Source organism: Quercus lobata, chromosome 4 (genome assembly GCF_001633185.2).
Source record: "Quercus lobata isolate SW786 chromosome 4, ValleyOak3.0 Primary Assembly, whole genome shotgun sequence".
Lineage (NCBI taxonomy): Eukaryota > Viridiplantae > Streptophyta > Magnoliopsida > Fagales > Fagaceae > Quercus > Quercus lobata.
The window spans coordinates 55,123,379-55,139,534 of NC_044907.1; the positions used below are offsets into that span (position 1 = coordinate 55,123,379).

General features: G+C 34.6%; 1 protein-coding gene across 1 annotated transcript; it reads right to left on the reverse strand.

Annotated features, from left to right (window-relative positions):
* Positions 1-5,867: 5,867 nt before the first annotated feature.
* LOC115988094 (protein REVEILLE 5) lies at positions 5,868-12,097 on the reverse strand. The gene is made up of 9 exons (XM_031111731.1): positions 11,644-12,097; positions 11,319-11,376; positions 10,498-10,621; positions 10,222-10,401; positions 9,978-10,109; positions 8,806-8,915; positions 8,560-8,619; positions 6,334-6,451; positions 5,868-6,244 (listed from the first exon to the last, which is right to left on the reverse strand). Exons 1-8 carry the CDS (start codon positions 11,901-11,903, stop codon positions 6,344-6,346), a joined length of 1,032 nt encoding a protein of 343 aa, XP_030967591.1. The 5' UTR covers positions 11,904-12,097; the 3' UTR covers positions 5,868-6,244; positions 6,334-6,343.
* Positions 12,098-16,156: the final 4,059 nt, after the last annotated feature.

A 16,156-nucleotide genomic window follows, 5' to 3' on the forward strand; every position in this document is an offset into this window, starting at 1 on the left:
CCAGGCCAAGGTCAGATAGGTCTAGGTCAGCATCTTCAATTATTGGAAGCACCAAAGGTTCTCTTGAATCATTAAGAGTAAGAGTTCTCAGGAATGAAGAAATTGGATTTGGGGGATCAGGGTCTACAGCCAACATATTCATATCTGGAGGTCTAGAAGAAGCACCAACAATTGGATTTGGAGATTGGTTTATCTGTTCTTTATCTGTTTTCCTAGAAAGATTATTTTAAGGGCTGGATTGTTGGTCTAATTGAAATGGTGCGGTATTTGTGATGCTTGGGAAGATTCCACTTGTTCTAAAAGGATTAGGATATGTCATGGCTAAAGGTTGTGGATTTTGAAAAGGGGAGGCTGGTAAAAATGATGAGGTCAGGGGCAAAGCTAGGTCTTTATATAATAATTGCCGAGGTTGGTAGGATGTATGGACCTGCATTGGGAGAGTTTGGGTGGCTTCTTTCTGTGAGTTCTCCATAGATTGGAGTTGTGCCAGCAACTGTTTTTTCTCTTTTTCCTTTTGTCCAATGAGTGGAAAGGAAACAGACAAGTCTTTCACTGTGGAGGCTATGACTGCCAATTCTTGTTCTACTTCCTTGATTTTCTTCTTCAAATCTTCAATAAGAGAATTAGAGGATGAGAAGGTATGAGTAACTGCTTCAGCCATCCTTTGCTGATTATCTAGAATTCTTGAAAGAACCTTGTTTTGTGCTACAGCATTCTCCGCCTGCCAGTTCAAAGCTGCTTCTGCTGAAGAGACCTGTTTTTTGGTGCCATCTGGATTAGTTCCAACAGGATTTTTAATCTTCCAGACATGTTTGGTATTGGCTTGGGGGTGGTCAAAACTTTCTAGTGGAGGAAAGTTCTGGGAGTAGGAAGGTGAAGCTTGGTCAAACATATAACAAGGAGACAGTTCTTGGTTTTGGGAAAGGACGGTAGGGGGAGATTGGTATTTTGGGTTTTGGGAAAGGACTTTTTGGTAATATGGGATTAATGGAGATTTCTGGTCCTGATCATGATTTTGTTTACTTGGAGAGGGAAAGAGAGATTTTTGTCTTCTGGTTCTGGGATAAAGAACATAGTAGTCAAATTTTCCCGAGGGTTCTCCTAGAAGGTCAACTTCTGGGTCTCCTGCTTCATACCTTTCTTTAAGCTTTTGCTGAGAAGATTTTTTCTTTCTCCTGGGATAATCTTCTTCAAAAATTTCTTCTTCTTGACAATCAGCACAATCACAAATATCCCACCATATGTGTCCAGTGGGTGATTTCCCTTCATAGCAAGGCTTTCCATCTTCCCGAAATGCTTTGATCTGGAGACCATCTTCTTTAACATAAGACACTGGTTGAAGCATAGCAATTTGGGTTGGGAAGACCGTTACATCCTTCTTTTCTGATTGTTCTGTCAGAAATTTCGTCTCTACTTCACCATTTGCTTTTCTTATGAAGAGAGGGTCTTTTGACTGGATTGGTTTGGTTGCCTGATGAAGCATCTCATATTTTGTAATCCACGATTCTGGGAAAAGAGAAGCCATCTGATCTTTGGTAAGTTGTCTTGGGACAAACGTGCACATGGGTGTCATTCCTGGATCAACCTGGATCAACAATGCATCATTAGATTGGGCTATATCCGGAACCGCCATATCAAAAGCATGATTCTGCAGCCGATAGGCCAACTGATAGTGAAGTGTGGCAGCAAACGTATCTTGCACTTGAGAGGCTCCTGTAATTTGGACTTGAACTTTAAGAGCATCACAAAGATGGGAGTCTTTTAAAGACATATTGAAGTTTGGAAAGAGAGTAACAAAGATTGTTCCCGCATTTAGAGTGGTTTGAACCGTTCCTATGACAGCATTTTGATATTCCAGAAATCTGGAATCAAGAAGTAAGATTCTTGAGACTACAGGGAGTCCCTTTCTTCCATGGAAAGTCAAAGCCAATCTTACTGCGCCAAAATGAAGGTGTGTATAACCTTGTTTTTGCCATGGGATCACAAATTCTCTGGGGAGAGCAAGGGTGATGAAATTTTCTGTTTCTCTTGCTGGAATATTATACTGGTCAAACTTAGAGGCTTGAACATACTCTTTTACAGTAGAAGACTGAGTGGGACCTAACAATTTTTTTATGGATTTTTTGAAAGAGACTTGGGGTTTATCAAACACAGTATAAGGATTTACAATAGGAAAATCAGTAATTGGTATTTTACTATCTTCAGGTACATGGGAAATTTCATACAAGTAATCTAGCCTATTTGCAGTGGATTTTCGTAGAGAAAGATCAAAAACAGATTTAGTGGTATCAGTTACTTCTAAGGATGAACTTGCCATGATAGTTTCTAATAGAAAGAACTATTTACCAAAGACCTGTCAGGACTTAAAACACCAACTTCAGGCTTAGACGTCCACAAGGAAACTTATGGTAAATAAAATTCTTTAAGGACTTTTGAGAACAAACTCCTTAGTGTTCTACTTGATTATCAAATCCAGTGTTCTGATGTGGTTAATACAGAGGTTCCACAGAATGTGGCAACTGCACACCACAGAGCATACTAATCAGGACAATAATCAAAATATACTAATCAAAGGAGTGGAAACTGATCATAGGGCTCTGATACCAACTGCTACTACTACTACTCTAGAAGAGAGGAGAGGGTGTAAGAAGATTATGGAGACAGGAAAATTATGGAAGTTGAGTAATGATATAAACTACTATGGAGATATAAAAAAGAACATGAAAATATGGGATAGAGCACAACACAAGATACAACAAACTGGAAGATATCTCAATTGGTATAACTCCTTTGGTTAATAAACACGTTGAAGTTACAAGTTTTAAACTCCTTGATGGAAGGAGGTTATGGAACAAATCTTAATTTAAAAGAGTCCCTAGTCTAGCTTATATATAGCATGTCTCCATTAATAGAATATATGTGAAGTAAAAGCCATAGACTAGAAGACACAATTTATAGATACACTATCATATATTGAGTCTTATTTTTCTCTAAAAACTTAAACAACTATAACTGGAGGTATGTTTATGTTTGTTTTGTTTCCGCTGCACTCTAAATTTTCTCTTACACAGCCTTCCTAACAGCAATCCAATGTATAGCCCCATTGGGCCCATTGACAAATGCTCTAGATGTGGAACATTAGGCAACACATCTGGGAACCGAACGAGGCCTAACCAGTCTCCATTCAAAAGAGGAGAGTGAATAAATATTGACCTTGGGTCGATAACTTTGAAAGCCATACATTTCCACTAAGGTGGCAACCCTGATAACTTTATAGTCATTATTTTTGGGCCAAGGATTGCTTCGAATCCACAGTATTTATTGAAGGTGACATTGGGATGAGGAAGTTGGAAAAACTTTCTAACATAAGGATTGCCTCAAAAGAAGAAGATATTCACATGGTATCAATTAAGGAAAAGGTGGAAGAGCTACTTCAAAAACGCTGATGGCAATGGCTGAATGGCATTAACATCGTGAAAGGTTGTGGATTCTGGAGTGTGTAAGAGGAGAGAATGCGGATAGTTTATCTTATATTAAACTTAATAAATTATGAGTTTGGTCTCTAACTTTTAGGTTGTGTGTCAATTTAGTCATTGCGTTTCAAACCTATCAATTTAGTCCCCTAACCATATTATGTCAAAATAGTAATGATGGATATTGGACAGGGACTAAAAGAAGAAAGAAAGGTGTTCCTAAAATTTTTTTTTTAAAAAAAAAGTTAGGGACTAAACCTTGTAGTGCCACATGTCCTTACTTCATTTTCTGATTTGAAAATTTCTTTTCTTTCCCTTTTCCTTCTCCTTCTCGGATTCAGATCTTTTAGAGTTTTTAAGATACTCTACCAAGAAGATTTCTTTAAATCCTTACCTCTCAATTAAAATTAATTATTTAAGATGCTGCCACATCATCAGTCCATTAACTTACTCTTTTATAAACACAGAAAAGGGGATAAGCCTAGGAATGCCGTGATCCTTAACGTCAGAAACAAAGGGATCTAACTTCTTTTTTTTTTTTTGATGGAACAAATCTCAAACATGAAAAATTCATCAACCCGCAAATTAATCCCGCCATTTTTCCCATTTGAATCCAAAAAAAAAAAAAAAAAAAAAACACTCCAGGTATCAGCTATCTTACTCTCTCTCTCTCTCTCTCTAGTCTTTGTTCTCTGTCTATTGTCTACTAGATTTTTTTTTTTTTTTTTTTTTTAAAAAAAAAAAATTTCCAGCCTTTGCTTGATATTAGATTTTTGTTGTTTTGCAATTTCACTATTGCGTCAGTGTTCAATAATTGTTCAAGAAAGGTTTTTTTTAGGGCTACCCTTTGCCTGCAAGGTGTTTGATAATTGTTCAAGATAAGAAATAGATGAGACAAAGAAGATAATTGCACTAGTTTGTTACATTTATTATAATCTTAGACAAAGAGCAAGGCCACTATAACCAGAGAGAAGAAAAGAATGATTCTTATATTATGACCAATTTCATGGATGACCTGTAGTTTTTTAGTTTATGGTATGTGTTCTACTTATGCAGTAATAATGGTTTTTCTTGTGAAATTGATAAGGCGCTTGTAGTGGGTTATGTGATATTCATAGTTGGACCATTGCCACAGCCAGGGCGGTCAATGGCATTCTTTACAAGTTTTGGCAATTGGGACCCCTTTACTATTGTTATTTTTTAAAATTCTTAGTCTTTACTTTTGTGTTTGCCCCACTATGTTTATAATTAAAACCAATGTCTAATTACTAATTCTTATTACCCTTTATTTTCACTCAAATGATATTGATGCAACACAAAAATGTTGACTATAACACATATGAAATGTTAGGGGCCAAACCCCTAATTTATTTACCTTGTAGGGTATTACTAATACAGTCTATTAACTAAGTTTTAGGAAGTGGGTTACAGTTAGCTTAATTGATAAAATTTCTGATAGTTGAATAAGAGATCTGGGGTTCAATCTTTGTCTATACCAAAAACTGATTGGTGTTTTAGTCTGATGATAAAGAGCCATTATCAAAAGTGGATGTCATATGTTAAAACTATCTTTAAAAAAAAAAATAAAATAAAAAACTAAGTTTTAGGAAACTTTATCAATTAAAATTCTATTATTGAGAGGATAAAGGTTAGTTGTTTCAATAACCACTAAGAAAGTCTCAAAGTTAATTTTATAGTCCCTTTGCCTCATTACACGGTTTCCAACAAGGTTGTCAGCCTCTTCTTTTCCTTAATAGCACATACCATTAAAGTCATCCTCTTTTCCTTGATAGCATATACCATTAAAGTCGTAGCACATGTCATAACTCAACTGGTTCATATTTCTCAGAATTTCCAAGAAAGACATCCAATTATCGATCTATAAAAAAAAAAAAATTATTAAATTATAATTACTACCTTTTTAAGTTAGGGAATCAACATTTATGGTTACGGATAAGGTTTAGCTCCGATGCTATGGAGCACTGGAGCCAAAACAATACAAACACATGGCTAAAATTGGAAATATGTCCATATCGTATCGACTTTAGTGCACTGGAGCTAAGCCTTGTCCTACAGTTACTACTATTCACAGTTAGTACCTGGTGCTTTCATTGTCCAATGCCCCCACTCCCATGTTTCAAACCAATAATCCCTTTCCAAAGATGATTTATCTGCGTTGGCATTGCTCAAGTCCAAAAAGACATCGATGATACATCTGAACTGTTTTAAGTAATATCGCACTTCAAGGGCAATCTGTTCTGAATGGAATTACCTATAATCAGAAGAAATTGCCAGTTGAGGAGTTAATAACATCTAACAAACCAAGCTGTATTTTTTGCCAAATATTCTGTGTTACCTGCTCTAAAATAAGTCTTTTGAAGTGCAAGAGAAGAGTTCACACAAAAGCACCAGATATATTCATATCATCCAGTTCGATACAGAACATAACCCCTAGGAGGCTAGGACTAATTCAGTATGCAAAAACTTCAAAAGATATAACTTACAACTATACACAGTCATAACAGAATGACATAAAACACTCAGCACTCTATACAAGATAGCCCCTGAAATAAGCTTAAAGTGACTGAAATCTGGTTTATCCTACAACTCTGTATGTATGGTACATGCTCGACACTTGGACAGCAAGACAACATTGATCCACTGACAAGCTGTGCTATTAACTGATGGTCCTCTGAAGACTTTACATACATATATACATGCAAGTATCACTCCGCTGTAAGCAACAGGATATTAAACATGTCTTGTGCACCCTGCATTTACTGTTTATAGTCAGCAAGTGGCTGGGATAAATTGGGAGGGGAGAAATAATTAAGCCTGAATGTTTGAGAAGTCATTTTACCTTTCACTTCCTAAGCAGATAGAATGGCACTTTTTGTGTGATCAGTGTGGAAATTGGTGTGAGAGCTTCCAGATTTAGCCTTCTCAGTGTCAGCATCATATGATGAAAGTACCCTTCTCTGTTTCAAGTTCAAAAAAAGTTCACAAATGAGTATATTGCCTGAAGTCATTAATAATTACAAAATGCAAATAGTTTGATGCTTCTTGTTGCAAGAGAATGGGAAACTGCATACAGAGGTTGGCTTCGAGGTTTGACAAGATCAATAGTTTTGTCTAGATAATGACATCCAAATGTCAGATAAATATAGCATGCACAGAAAGATTATTCCCCCAAAATGCAGCCTCAAACCCTCCCTCCAAATGAAATCCCAACCCAAAGCCAAATCCCAGGAGATACAATTGAAGACATCATTTTAGAGGTGCTATCTTTCTTATGAAAAAGGAAAGTCTGATTTTATGAATAATTAATCTAGTAATAATCTTCAGGTACTACAAGGGTTATAATTTCACAAGATCAATTACAATCCCAATCAATGCAATCTAAGTAAGAACACCTTCTTTAGTCAGACGCAAAGCATAAACTTATTCTCAAAAGGCAAGGTGAAGAAATCAAGTGATGCCACATTATCATCTAATTGACACACTAATTATGCATTCTCCTCCACCCCCCCCTCCCCCTCTCTTCTTTTTTCTCAATTGATGCAGTGTCCTTGGGGAATGGATTAAACTAATAATTCTTAGGAAAAGTGTTTTGAGGAAAAAAAGAATGAACAAAAATTGTGTGCAACCAGTGTATTAGATAGATGATGATGTTGCATCATTTGTTTGTTTGACCAAAATATATCGATTTAATCTAAAACATAAGGAACTTTCATGTAATTTTTTATAAGTCGAGGATGTAAAGTGTAGCTAAGCCTAACAACAGAGAGGAAATTCTAATTTACCCAAAAAATGAAAAAAAAAAAAAAAAAAAAAACACCTTAGATCTTTTAAACTATAATGGTTCCACTGTTAATCTTAAGTGTATATAGGTAGTAATGTTTCTTTTAGAAACATTCCATTGATTAACAAATACAATTCAGGTTTATGTAAAAGCACCATGTAGACCACATGAGATTAACTCATTGATCTGAAAACAAAGTCAAGAAAAAAAAAAAGGTGTTTGTATGGCAAGAAAAAAGTATCGGATGTCTTGATACCAAACTCAAAGGTTTTTTTTTGATAAGTAAATAGTTATGTAAAAAGAGATGGGGATGCGGGGTATCGAACCCCAATACCAAACTCAAAGTTCAGTTTACCAGCTAGTCAACACTACAAAAATCCATGACATTTGAAGTTGGAAGCCTTAAACTCAATAGCAGAACTTTCAAATTATAAAAGAAAAGGGTGATACAATCAATAGTGTCAATGATGATGCCACAAACAAGTAAAAAAGTTTGGGAACAAAAATCCTGTACTATTCATATTAATATATTTATGAGGTATGAAAATTTTAAATAGATATGAAAGTTATAAACATTAAAAGCCTAGAAGCCAATATGACTTCACCTCCTTTGATTTCATATTCCCTACAGACAAACGTTGTGTATGTTATTCAATTGAAGATGTATTTAGAAGTTGAATTGTCTTATGTTCATTTGTTAATGAAATTGTATGTTCAACTGTTTTGATAGTGTTAACAAATAAAAATCTAAAGGTTGAACCACTTTGGTAAATTTTGTTATTAGGGATTTTTTGCATATTCCAATTATGAAGATATTTTATTTATTTATTTATTTCACTAGATTCATAATATTTGTTCCTCCATTGTTAGTCACATTAATGCCTCCAATATTGAGTTTTGTTATTGTGTTTTACAGGGAATAGCCAAACTTTTGGAAGGTTTCTCCTTAAAACTCATCCTCAATCATGAGGATTATCTGTAAATGTTTTTTTGAAAAACATTTTTGGCCTTCTAGAATTTTGAACAAAAAATTTATCTTGTCTAAAAGAAATCTCAAATTTTCAAAATTACTATCTTGGTATATCATGGATTTTTTACAGGACATTCTTTATAAAGAGAATGTGAACACCCTGTTGTCTAATTCCAGTATTCAAAGCTAAATCTTTATAGTTAAAATAAGCAAAAATTGTTTAGGGTTGAGAGATGTGTCATGGAAAGACATGGTACAAATGAAGAGAACGCCACAAAGAGAAAGAAATTCTGGGCATAGAAGTGACAACTTACATGATCCTCAAACTCGGGACTAGTCAAATTGACAGAGAGATTTCTCATCAACAGCAATACCTGGGATAATGCCCATATATTCCTTAAGCAAATCAGTAGCTTCAACAGAGATTATAGCAAGGTAGACAAATCTAAAGCATAAAATCTCTACAGAATAAGAAGGCGAACCATAATTCTTTTGCAGCTAAACATGATAACATGCCAATATGGTTCTATAAAGGTATTAAACTTTTAAATAGCACATACAGTTTCCAAATTTATTTGGTCCATCTGCTTCAGTCTTTGTAAGTGACCAGTGGAATTAGGATCGAAGACACTGCCAATGAAGCCGTAAACTTGAGCAAAATCTGGCATTACTGCAGCAAAAAACAGAGAAAATTTATCAGCAAAAGCAGGTCAAGAAAATAATAAACAGATGATAAACAAAGCTTCTAGAAAAAAGTATTGCATAGACGAAATTTTGGATGCATGAACACCAGAAAACAGAGGTATTTCTCGCATGCGCTCTAAAGTATCATTTGGACCTGTGGTTGACCAAGCTTTATGGTACAAAAGGATAGAAAGTCAAGAAATAACATGTTCTATGACCTCTGAAGCTAATATGCAATTTGGGAAGATTGACTAGACAAGAAAGGCTAAATTTTGTAGCCCATGCATTTATGAGTGCTAAATGGTAGAGGCACTTCTTGCATGTGTTCTAAAGTGATCCAATATGGTTCAAAGGGCAGTCAAGAAATGGCATGTGCTTCAAAGTGTGTAGCTAATATGGATTTTGGGAAGAGTGACCAGAAAATAATGTCTGAACTTCATAGCCCATGCATACATGAGTTAAGAAATGGTTACATGCAATGACATTTTAGGTAACAAACATTTAAGCCAAGTAAAAAATGATACAGTCCATTCAAGCCTATTAAAGCTGCTAAAACGATTTCTTCACACTTCTTCATTGAAAATCCTTAATGGGCTGACAGTCATGAGTGATGAAACAATGAGACGACATTCCTTCAAGAAGATTACAAGAAAATGATAAAAGCAGCGTACAACCTTGGATTGGGCAGTGAGAAAAGACTACAATCCAAGGTAAAGCAAACTGGTGAAAAAAGATTATAATTGAGACAAGGTGATGTCATGTATCACTTACAAATTTCTCAAGAAAAAGAAGAAGTGCATTAACTAATCAAGTTTACATCATCAATTTTTGTTTTGGGGATAATCTTGTTCCTATTCAACTGTATTGCACTCATGGAGATGCCACTATAACAGTGCTATTGCACCATTAGCAATTTTCAAATGTTAAGTAAACTGAGAGAATGCCAATCAATATATTCTCATACTAATGTAGTAGGAGACCTGGCACTCATTTTCTGATTATACCTGTGCAACAATTGTAAATTAGAATAAGGCACAGGAATACTAACCTCGTGCTGCTGTGTTGCCATGATCCTCTCGATTGATCTTTTCCCCTGTTGGCCACGTCTTTGGCATGCTTTCATTACTACTGCTATAGCAACAATTCTGTGCAATGGTTGGTCCAGCCAATCCTGCATCATCTAAAAACCCAGGCATATATGAAGTTAGCAGAATGGAGCTAATAATTATTTTAGAAGAAAGAAAACAAATCCGAGTTTCAACAGTCAAGACAGACTAGGAACAGCTCAAAACCTTTAGTTGCTTGTGAGACAGTAACCGGTGGCATTGAATTAAAACTCCAGGAAGACACAGCTGAACTGTTCATTGGATTCCCAAGAACTGATGATGAATCTGGCCTATAAACATACGATGCAGGCTCAAGCATAACAGATGAAGATTGATATTGCCCAGTAGCTTGGGATACAACTGGAACTGCAAGAATAAACAGATGAGCAAAGGAGTATTTCAAACTCTACTACTAGAAATTCCAACGAAAGGAAAAAAAAAAAGGGTCTTGAACATGCTAACCATTTTTAGGGGCTTTCTGAGGATACGGATGAGCTGCTTTTCTCTTTGGTCGAGGGGGTGGTACATGTTCACTCGCTCCACTTTTCTGAACCTTCAGAAAGTACTTCTGTGCATGGCTACGTATCTGACAAAAGAATATATATATAATAAGCAAAAGAATACAAGCAACCCTCAGATTTTGCACTCAAATATCTCCGGAAATGTGTAGTTCACAAGCTGTTAGAATGAGTATATATATATATATATATAGCACATGACAACATATGCAAGTCCGACCATGCCATGCCAACAATTACTAGGAGGAAAAAACTTAGATATAGTTCCTTAGATACAGAACCTTAGATTCCACAATTGAATTCAACCACGTGGTTACATTAACCACAACCACATGGTTGAATTTATTGTCCTAATATTGTTTGCATTGTAAGTCAATGCAGAATTTAATAAGAGAATGTAAAAAAGAACACCTAAAGAACTATGTACCTAACTTTACCATTACTTCGTAATTCATTTAACGACGATGGAGAAGAAATTACAAGTATCTCATAAATGCCGATAATCACAACTATTTAATTTCTCCAACAAATTGTCTTAGTTAATGACTTTCATCCTCATATTATAATTCCAGATGTATTAACTTCACTGATGATAATAATAATAATAATAAAGAAAGTTAACTACACACAGTGTTACTCCCAAAAGTTTTGTTGATGAGCGATTTTAGTTGTTGAAGTTTAAAAACTAAAAACTAACACGGTCTATCACTCCATCATAAAAAGGAATAAAAGATTAAAATGCAAATGGGCTAAAAGTGAAATTACCTGGATAACAGTTTTAGAGCCTACAAATGCTTCAATTTTCTTCCAGTCACGATCAAATCTGAAATGAGTCAACCAATAAGTACCAAAAAAAGGGTACGGAAACGACTCGAATATTGTCAAACTATAATAATTAATTAAATAAATAATAGTTTTCAATTCTGAATTTATGTGTTCAATTAATTATGATCTAGAATCTTCCATTAAAGACCCAAAAAAAAAAAAAAAAATTTATTAATTAAGGGGCATAGCTAATTGAATAAAAATAGAAGTAAAAAGTGAAAAAAAAGAAGTAGTAACACCGACACACACACACACACACACTTACAATTGGAGAGCTTCGAGAAACTTATCGTGCTCTTGCTCCGTCCAGCTTTCTCTAGACTTGGTAATCGTATACGGTTTTCGGATCTTCTTACTCGGATCATCCAACAACGACGCCGTATTATTATTATTATTATTATTATTACTAGTTGTAGTTGTAGTTGTAGTAGTAGAAGTTGGCGGTGGCAGAGAATTAAAACCCATATTCATTGGATCGAAGAAGTGAAACCCCTGAGCTGCTGGGTTTGGGTTTACAGACAACATATACGCTCTTTTTTTCTTTTTTCTTTTTTGGTAAAACAAAACGAAGTGTGTTTTTGCTGTGTTTCTGTTTTTTCTGGTTTGAAATGATGAAATTGAAAACAAACCGACCTGATGGTGGTGCCTTTTATAGAGAAAGAGGAGAGAGAACGGGTGGTATGGTTTTGGACGGAACTGTCTGTCCCTAGCAGCTTCGTAATGGCCGTACACGTGGCTGATTTAGGTTGACGATTAAGATACATGGTAACTGTGAGTAACGCAAGTGGCATCCTTGTATACCTATCTATGGCTTCAGTTCATTTTTAAATTATGAAAAATAAATATTGGCTTATTCAAGGATGCCACTTGCCTGAAGCCATAAATATTGGCTTCGGTATGTGTAAGTGTATGTTACGAGCATGTTATATTTGTTTTTTTTTAAATCGTAACAAAAATATGTAAATACTTACCATATAATTTTTTTAGATAAATACAATAATTTTTGTATCATAACTTTTTAACTCCTATCAAGTATGATTTAATCTTTAGAACATACAAATAAAATTTAAATTTTTTGAGAACAATGTCATAGAAATTACAAATTTTATTATATAGGTCATATAAATTGATGTCATGATGTGTCACTAATTATAAAAATAACTCAAACACTCATTATTATTTTGATAAAACGACACCAATCTTATTTATGTCCACAACAGACTTAGCACAAGAACAATGACAAAGAATTGGGATATGTGTTTTGTCATGTTTATTTTTTAAATATATTAGACATGACCTTTAGACTCATTTAGTGTGGGTTTGGATCCACGTTTGAGTTTTGCGTTTGCGTTTTTCTCCTCTTTTTTTTTTTTTTTTTTTTTTTGTTGCTGCACACGTTTCAAAGGGGACAAAATTCACTATTCACGTACTGTTTAACACTGTTCACTCACTATTCCGATACTGTTCACGCACTGTTCATAGGACCCATAGTCACTTTATTCGAAAAAAAATAAAAATAAAAATGGATTCCCATGGTACTATTCACACATTTAAAAATTGTTTTGCTACAGTGTTTTTAGTTTTCAGTTTCAGCAAAAATAAGTTGTATCCAAATGAACCCTTGGTATTTGACATGTATTTGTTTTATTGAGATTTTTTAATATTTTATATTCCTAATCTGACGCAACAACCAACAAGTTTCAATAAAAAGTTTTTTTTTTTTTTTAATCTGAATATAATGAGCCAATTTTAACATTGTTCGTATTTAACGCTTGTTATATGTTTAAACTTAAAGTAATGCGTTTAGTTACGTAACTTTGCAAACAGTTACATAACTATCAATGGCATGGATGATGTAAATATCAAGCGCACTTTCCTCAACTCTCCTTCCAGAACCATTGGGAGACGAAACCCTCAGAATGATGAAAATCCAAAGAATAACTTTGCAACAAGCCTTCTTAGGAGAGATCTATCAACATATGCTCATTGCCCTTGAGAAACTCTGCAATCAAAGAAAATTTCTTTCAGAAATGGAAAAGGTCCATAACAAACTTAAGGACAATGACCAAAGAAAAGATTTATAGGTAAAATGCAGTGAGAAAGGCTATGACTATTCGGTGAAAAAAAGAAGTCACTTCAAGAAGTATCCTTTGAGAAAGAAATACCATGCAGAACCAAAAAAGAGAATTTTCAAGAAAATAAAATGGAAATTCCTCAAAAGAAGGCAATTCAAAGGAAAAACTTTAAAAGTGTGTTTCATGTGTTGAAAGCCAGGCCACTTTGCCAAAAATTGCCCAAAAAAAGAAAAGGCAGCAAAGCTTCTTGAACAAGCCCATATTCTTGCATAAGACTCTCCCTTCTCTAATGTAGAATCACTATTTTCACTTGATGATGAATACTCTCTTCAAGCTCTAGTAGTTATGGGATATTCTACAACAGAAGAAGACTTAGATTCACTTAGTTCAGACATCTCAGACCCAGAAATTCAAACCATCTATACTTCCCAGCCTATTGTAACCCCCTTAATCAGTCCTACTCCCATAGCCCAAGTATGTCCTTCCTGACACTTATTCTAGACTCATTCCAATTATAGCCCTTTTTGACACTGGAGTTGCAACAACAATTCTTCATCCCAAAATCTTAAGCAAGTGATCCAGAAGTAGATCTCCTTGGAGAATCCTCTGGGAAATTTGTGGGCAGTTCGCAAGGGTTTTCATGTGGTCATTGTTGCCTATAGGCTTTTGCAGTACTTGGGCCTGTTTTAGATAAAGTTCTTGTATTAAGAGCTTCTGTCCTTTTGAGAGCTTTCTGACAACATAACTAGGAGGGGTCCATATGTACATGGAGGGAGTCATCTGGGTTAGTGAGCCAATGAACGTCTGGCGGGTGAAAGATTTCTTCTGTTTGGATGTCATTTTTCTAGTTGAGCTTGACAATCATTGATCTTGCAGTGATTTTGTGTTCAAATCTTAGATGATCTATGGTAGGATATTGCTTCCAATTTCCATTATGAGCATCATTTTTCAAAATTTCAAACCAGAATTTTCGAAAATATTTGTTTTCATTGGGGAAGAGAAGCTTGTAAAATCTTTGTTCACAATGAACACATAAGTAATACTCATTCCTAAGTATCACATGTAAAGATAATGTAATACTGTCCAGTTGGCTATCCAAAAAGCAAAATGGGTTTTCCATGGCTGGTCTAGGTCAGGATAAAGGGCAAGAAAATGGTTGTGGTATTGTTTATGGTAATCATGAAGGACTTTGATGATTTTTTTGGATCTAGCTTCAAGGATCAGGGTTTTTATTTGGTCTTTTATTTCGGGGGGAAGGCTTTCTATCATATTGAATAGAACGGAGAATTAAATATAACAAACTGACTGATATTATTAAATTGAAAAATGTTTTTACATATGACATAAGGACTTTACATATCATAGGGGAAATGTTTCAGAGGCTGATTTATGCCTCATCTTAACAATGCATGCTCCTTTTTATAGCCTACGAAATTCAAACAAGATTCAAATACAGTTTTGGCTGTCTGCACAGTGGGTGGTAGGGGGGCTGGTTGCTGGTGGGCAAATGTCTACGAAGTACAGCATGTCCTTCTAAGCAAGATAAAATCTTCTGACGGTTGTGGATAAGGTTGATAGGTAGGGGCTGCTTCAAGACGTTTTTGGGACCTTTTTTTTTTTTGGGAAAACTCTTAGTTCCACCCGTCTCTTCCTTGGAACCATTCTTCGTCGACGTCAGCATTTGGGTCATGGTTATCATAATAGGAGTCATGGTGGTCAACTAGAGGATTGGGCAGTTCCCAAGGGTCTTTAAGTGGCCATTGTTGCCTATAGGCTTCTAGAGTACTTGGGCATGTTTCACATAGAGTTCCTGTGTGTGTGGGGGCAAGTTTCACGTAGAGTTCGTGTGTGTGTGTGTGTGTGTGTGTGTAAAAGATTATGGATAAAATCAATTTCACATCTAAGAGTAATTATCAGGTACTTATGGATAAGGGTGAAGTGAAATTGGGTGTATATGTTGGATTATTAAAATACTGCGAGTGGAACTCATAGTTAAACTGAGGTCATATAGAGGCACTTCTTAGTTAAATTGATAAGAATGTATTTAAAAATTTAAACGAAATTCTTATAAAAAAATAAATTTATAAAAATTATACAAAAATGAGTAACAAATCTACTCATATGCAAAACACTCACGCATTATCGAAAATTTAATCAATTCTATAAATATTTAGTAAAATCTATAAAGCTAGCTGTTGATGGATTTGATTTGGAAAAAAAAAATTATATATATATATATATATATATATAAATGGATTTTTAGAAAATAAGTCAATTCAAACTCATGCTTAGAATAAGTCAAACTTAAATATAATAATGTGTTTCTAAACAAAGTCAAAAGAATGGGTAGAACTTAGGTACAATACTTAGGTGTTATTCCTTAGGTTTTTCTCTTAAAATTCAGCCATATAGTTACTTAATTAAAAATACACTTCCATCCCATAAGAAAAAAGCTATATGGCTAAATTTTAAAATGGAAACCTAAAGAACAATACGTAAAATATTGTACTTAAGTTTTGTTCCAAAAGAATAAGCTTTAAGTATATATAATATTATATGTTGATATGTATACGTGTGTTAAAATATAGTTATATAGTTTGTGTCTTGTAATTAGATTGTATAAGTTTGTAAATAAGTTCATAACATTTTAAATTATTTTTTGTAATCAATTGATGATAGAAATAGTTCATTTTGTAATAAAAG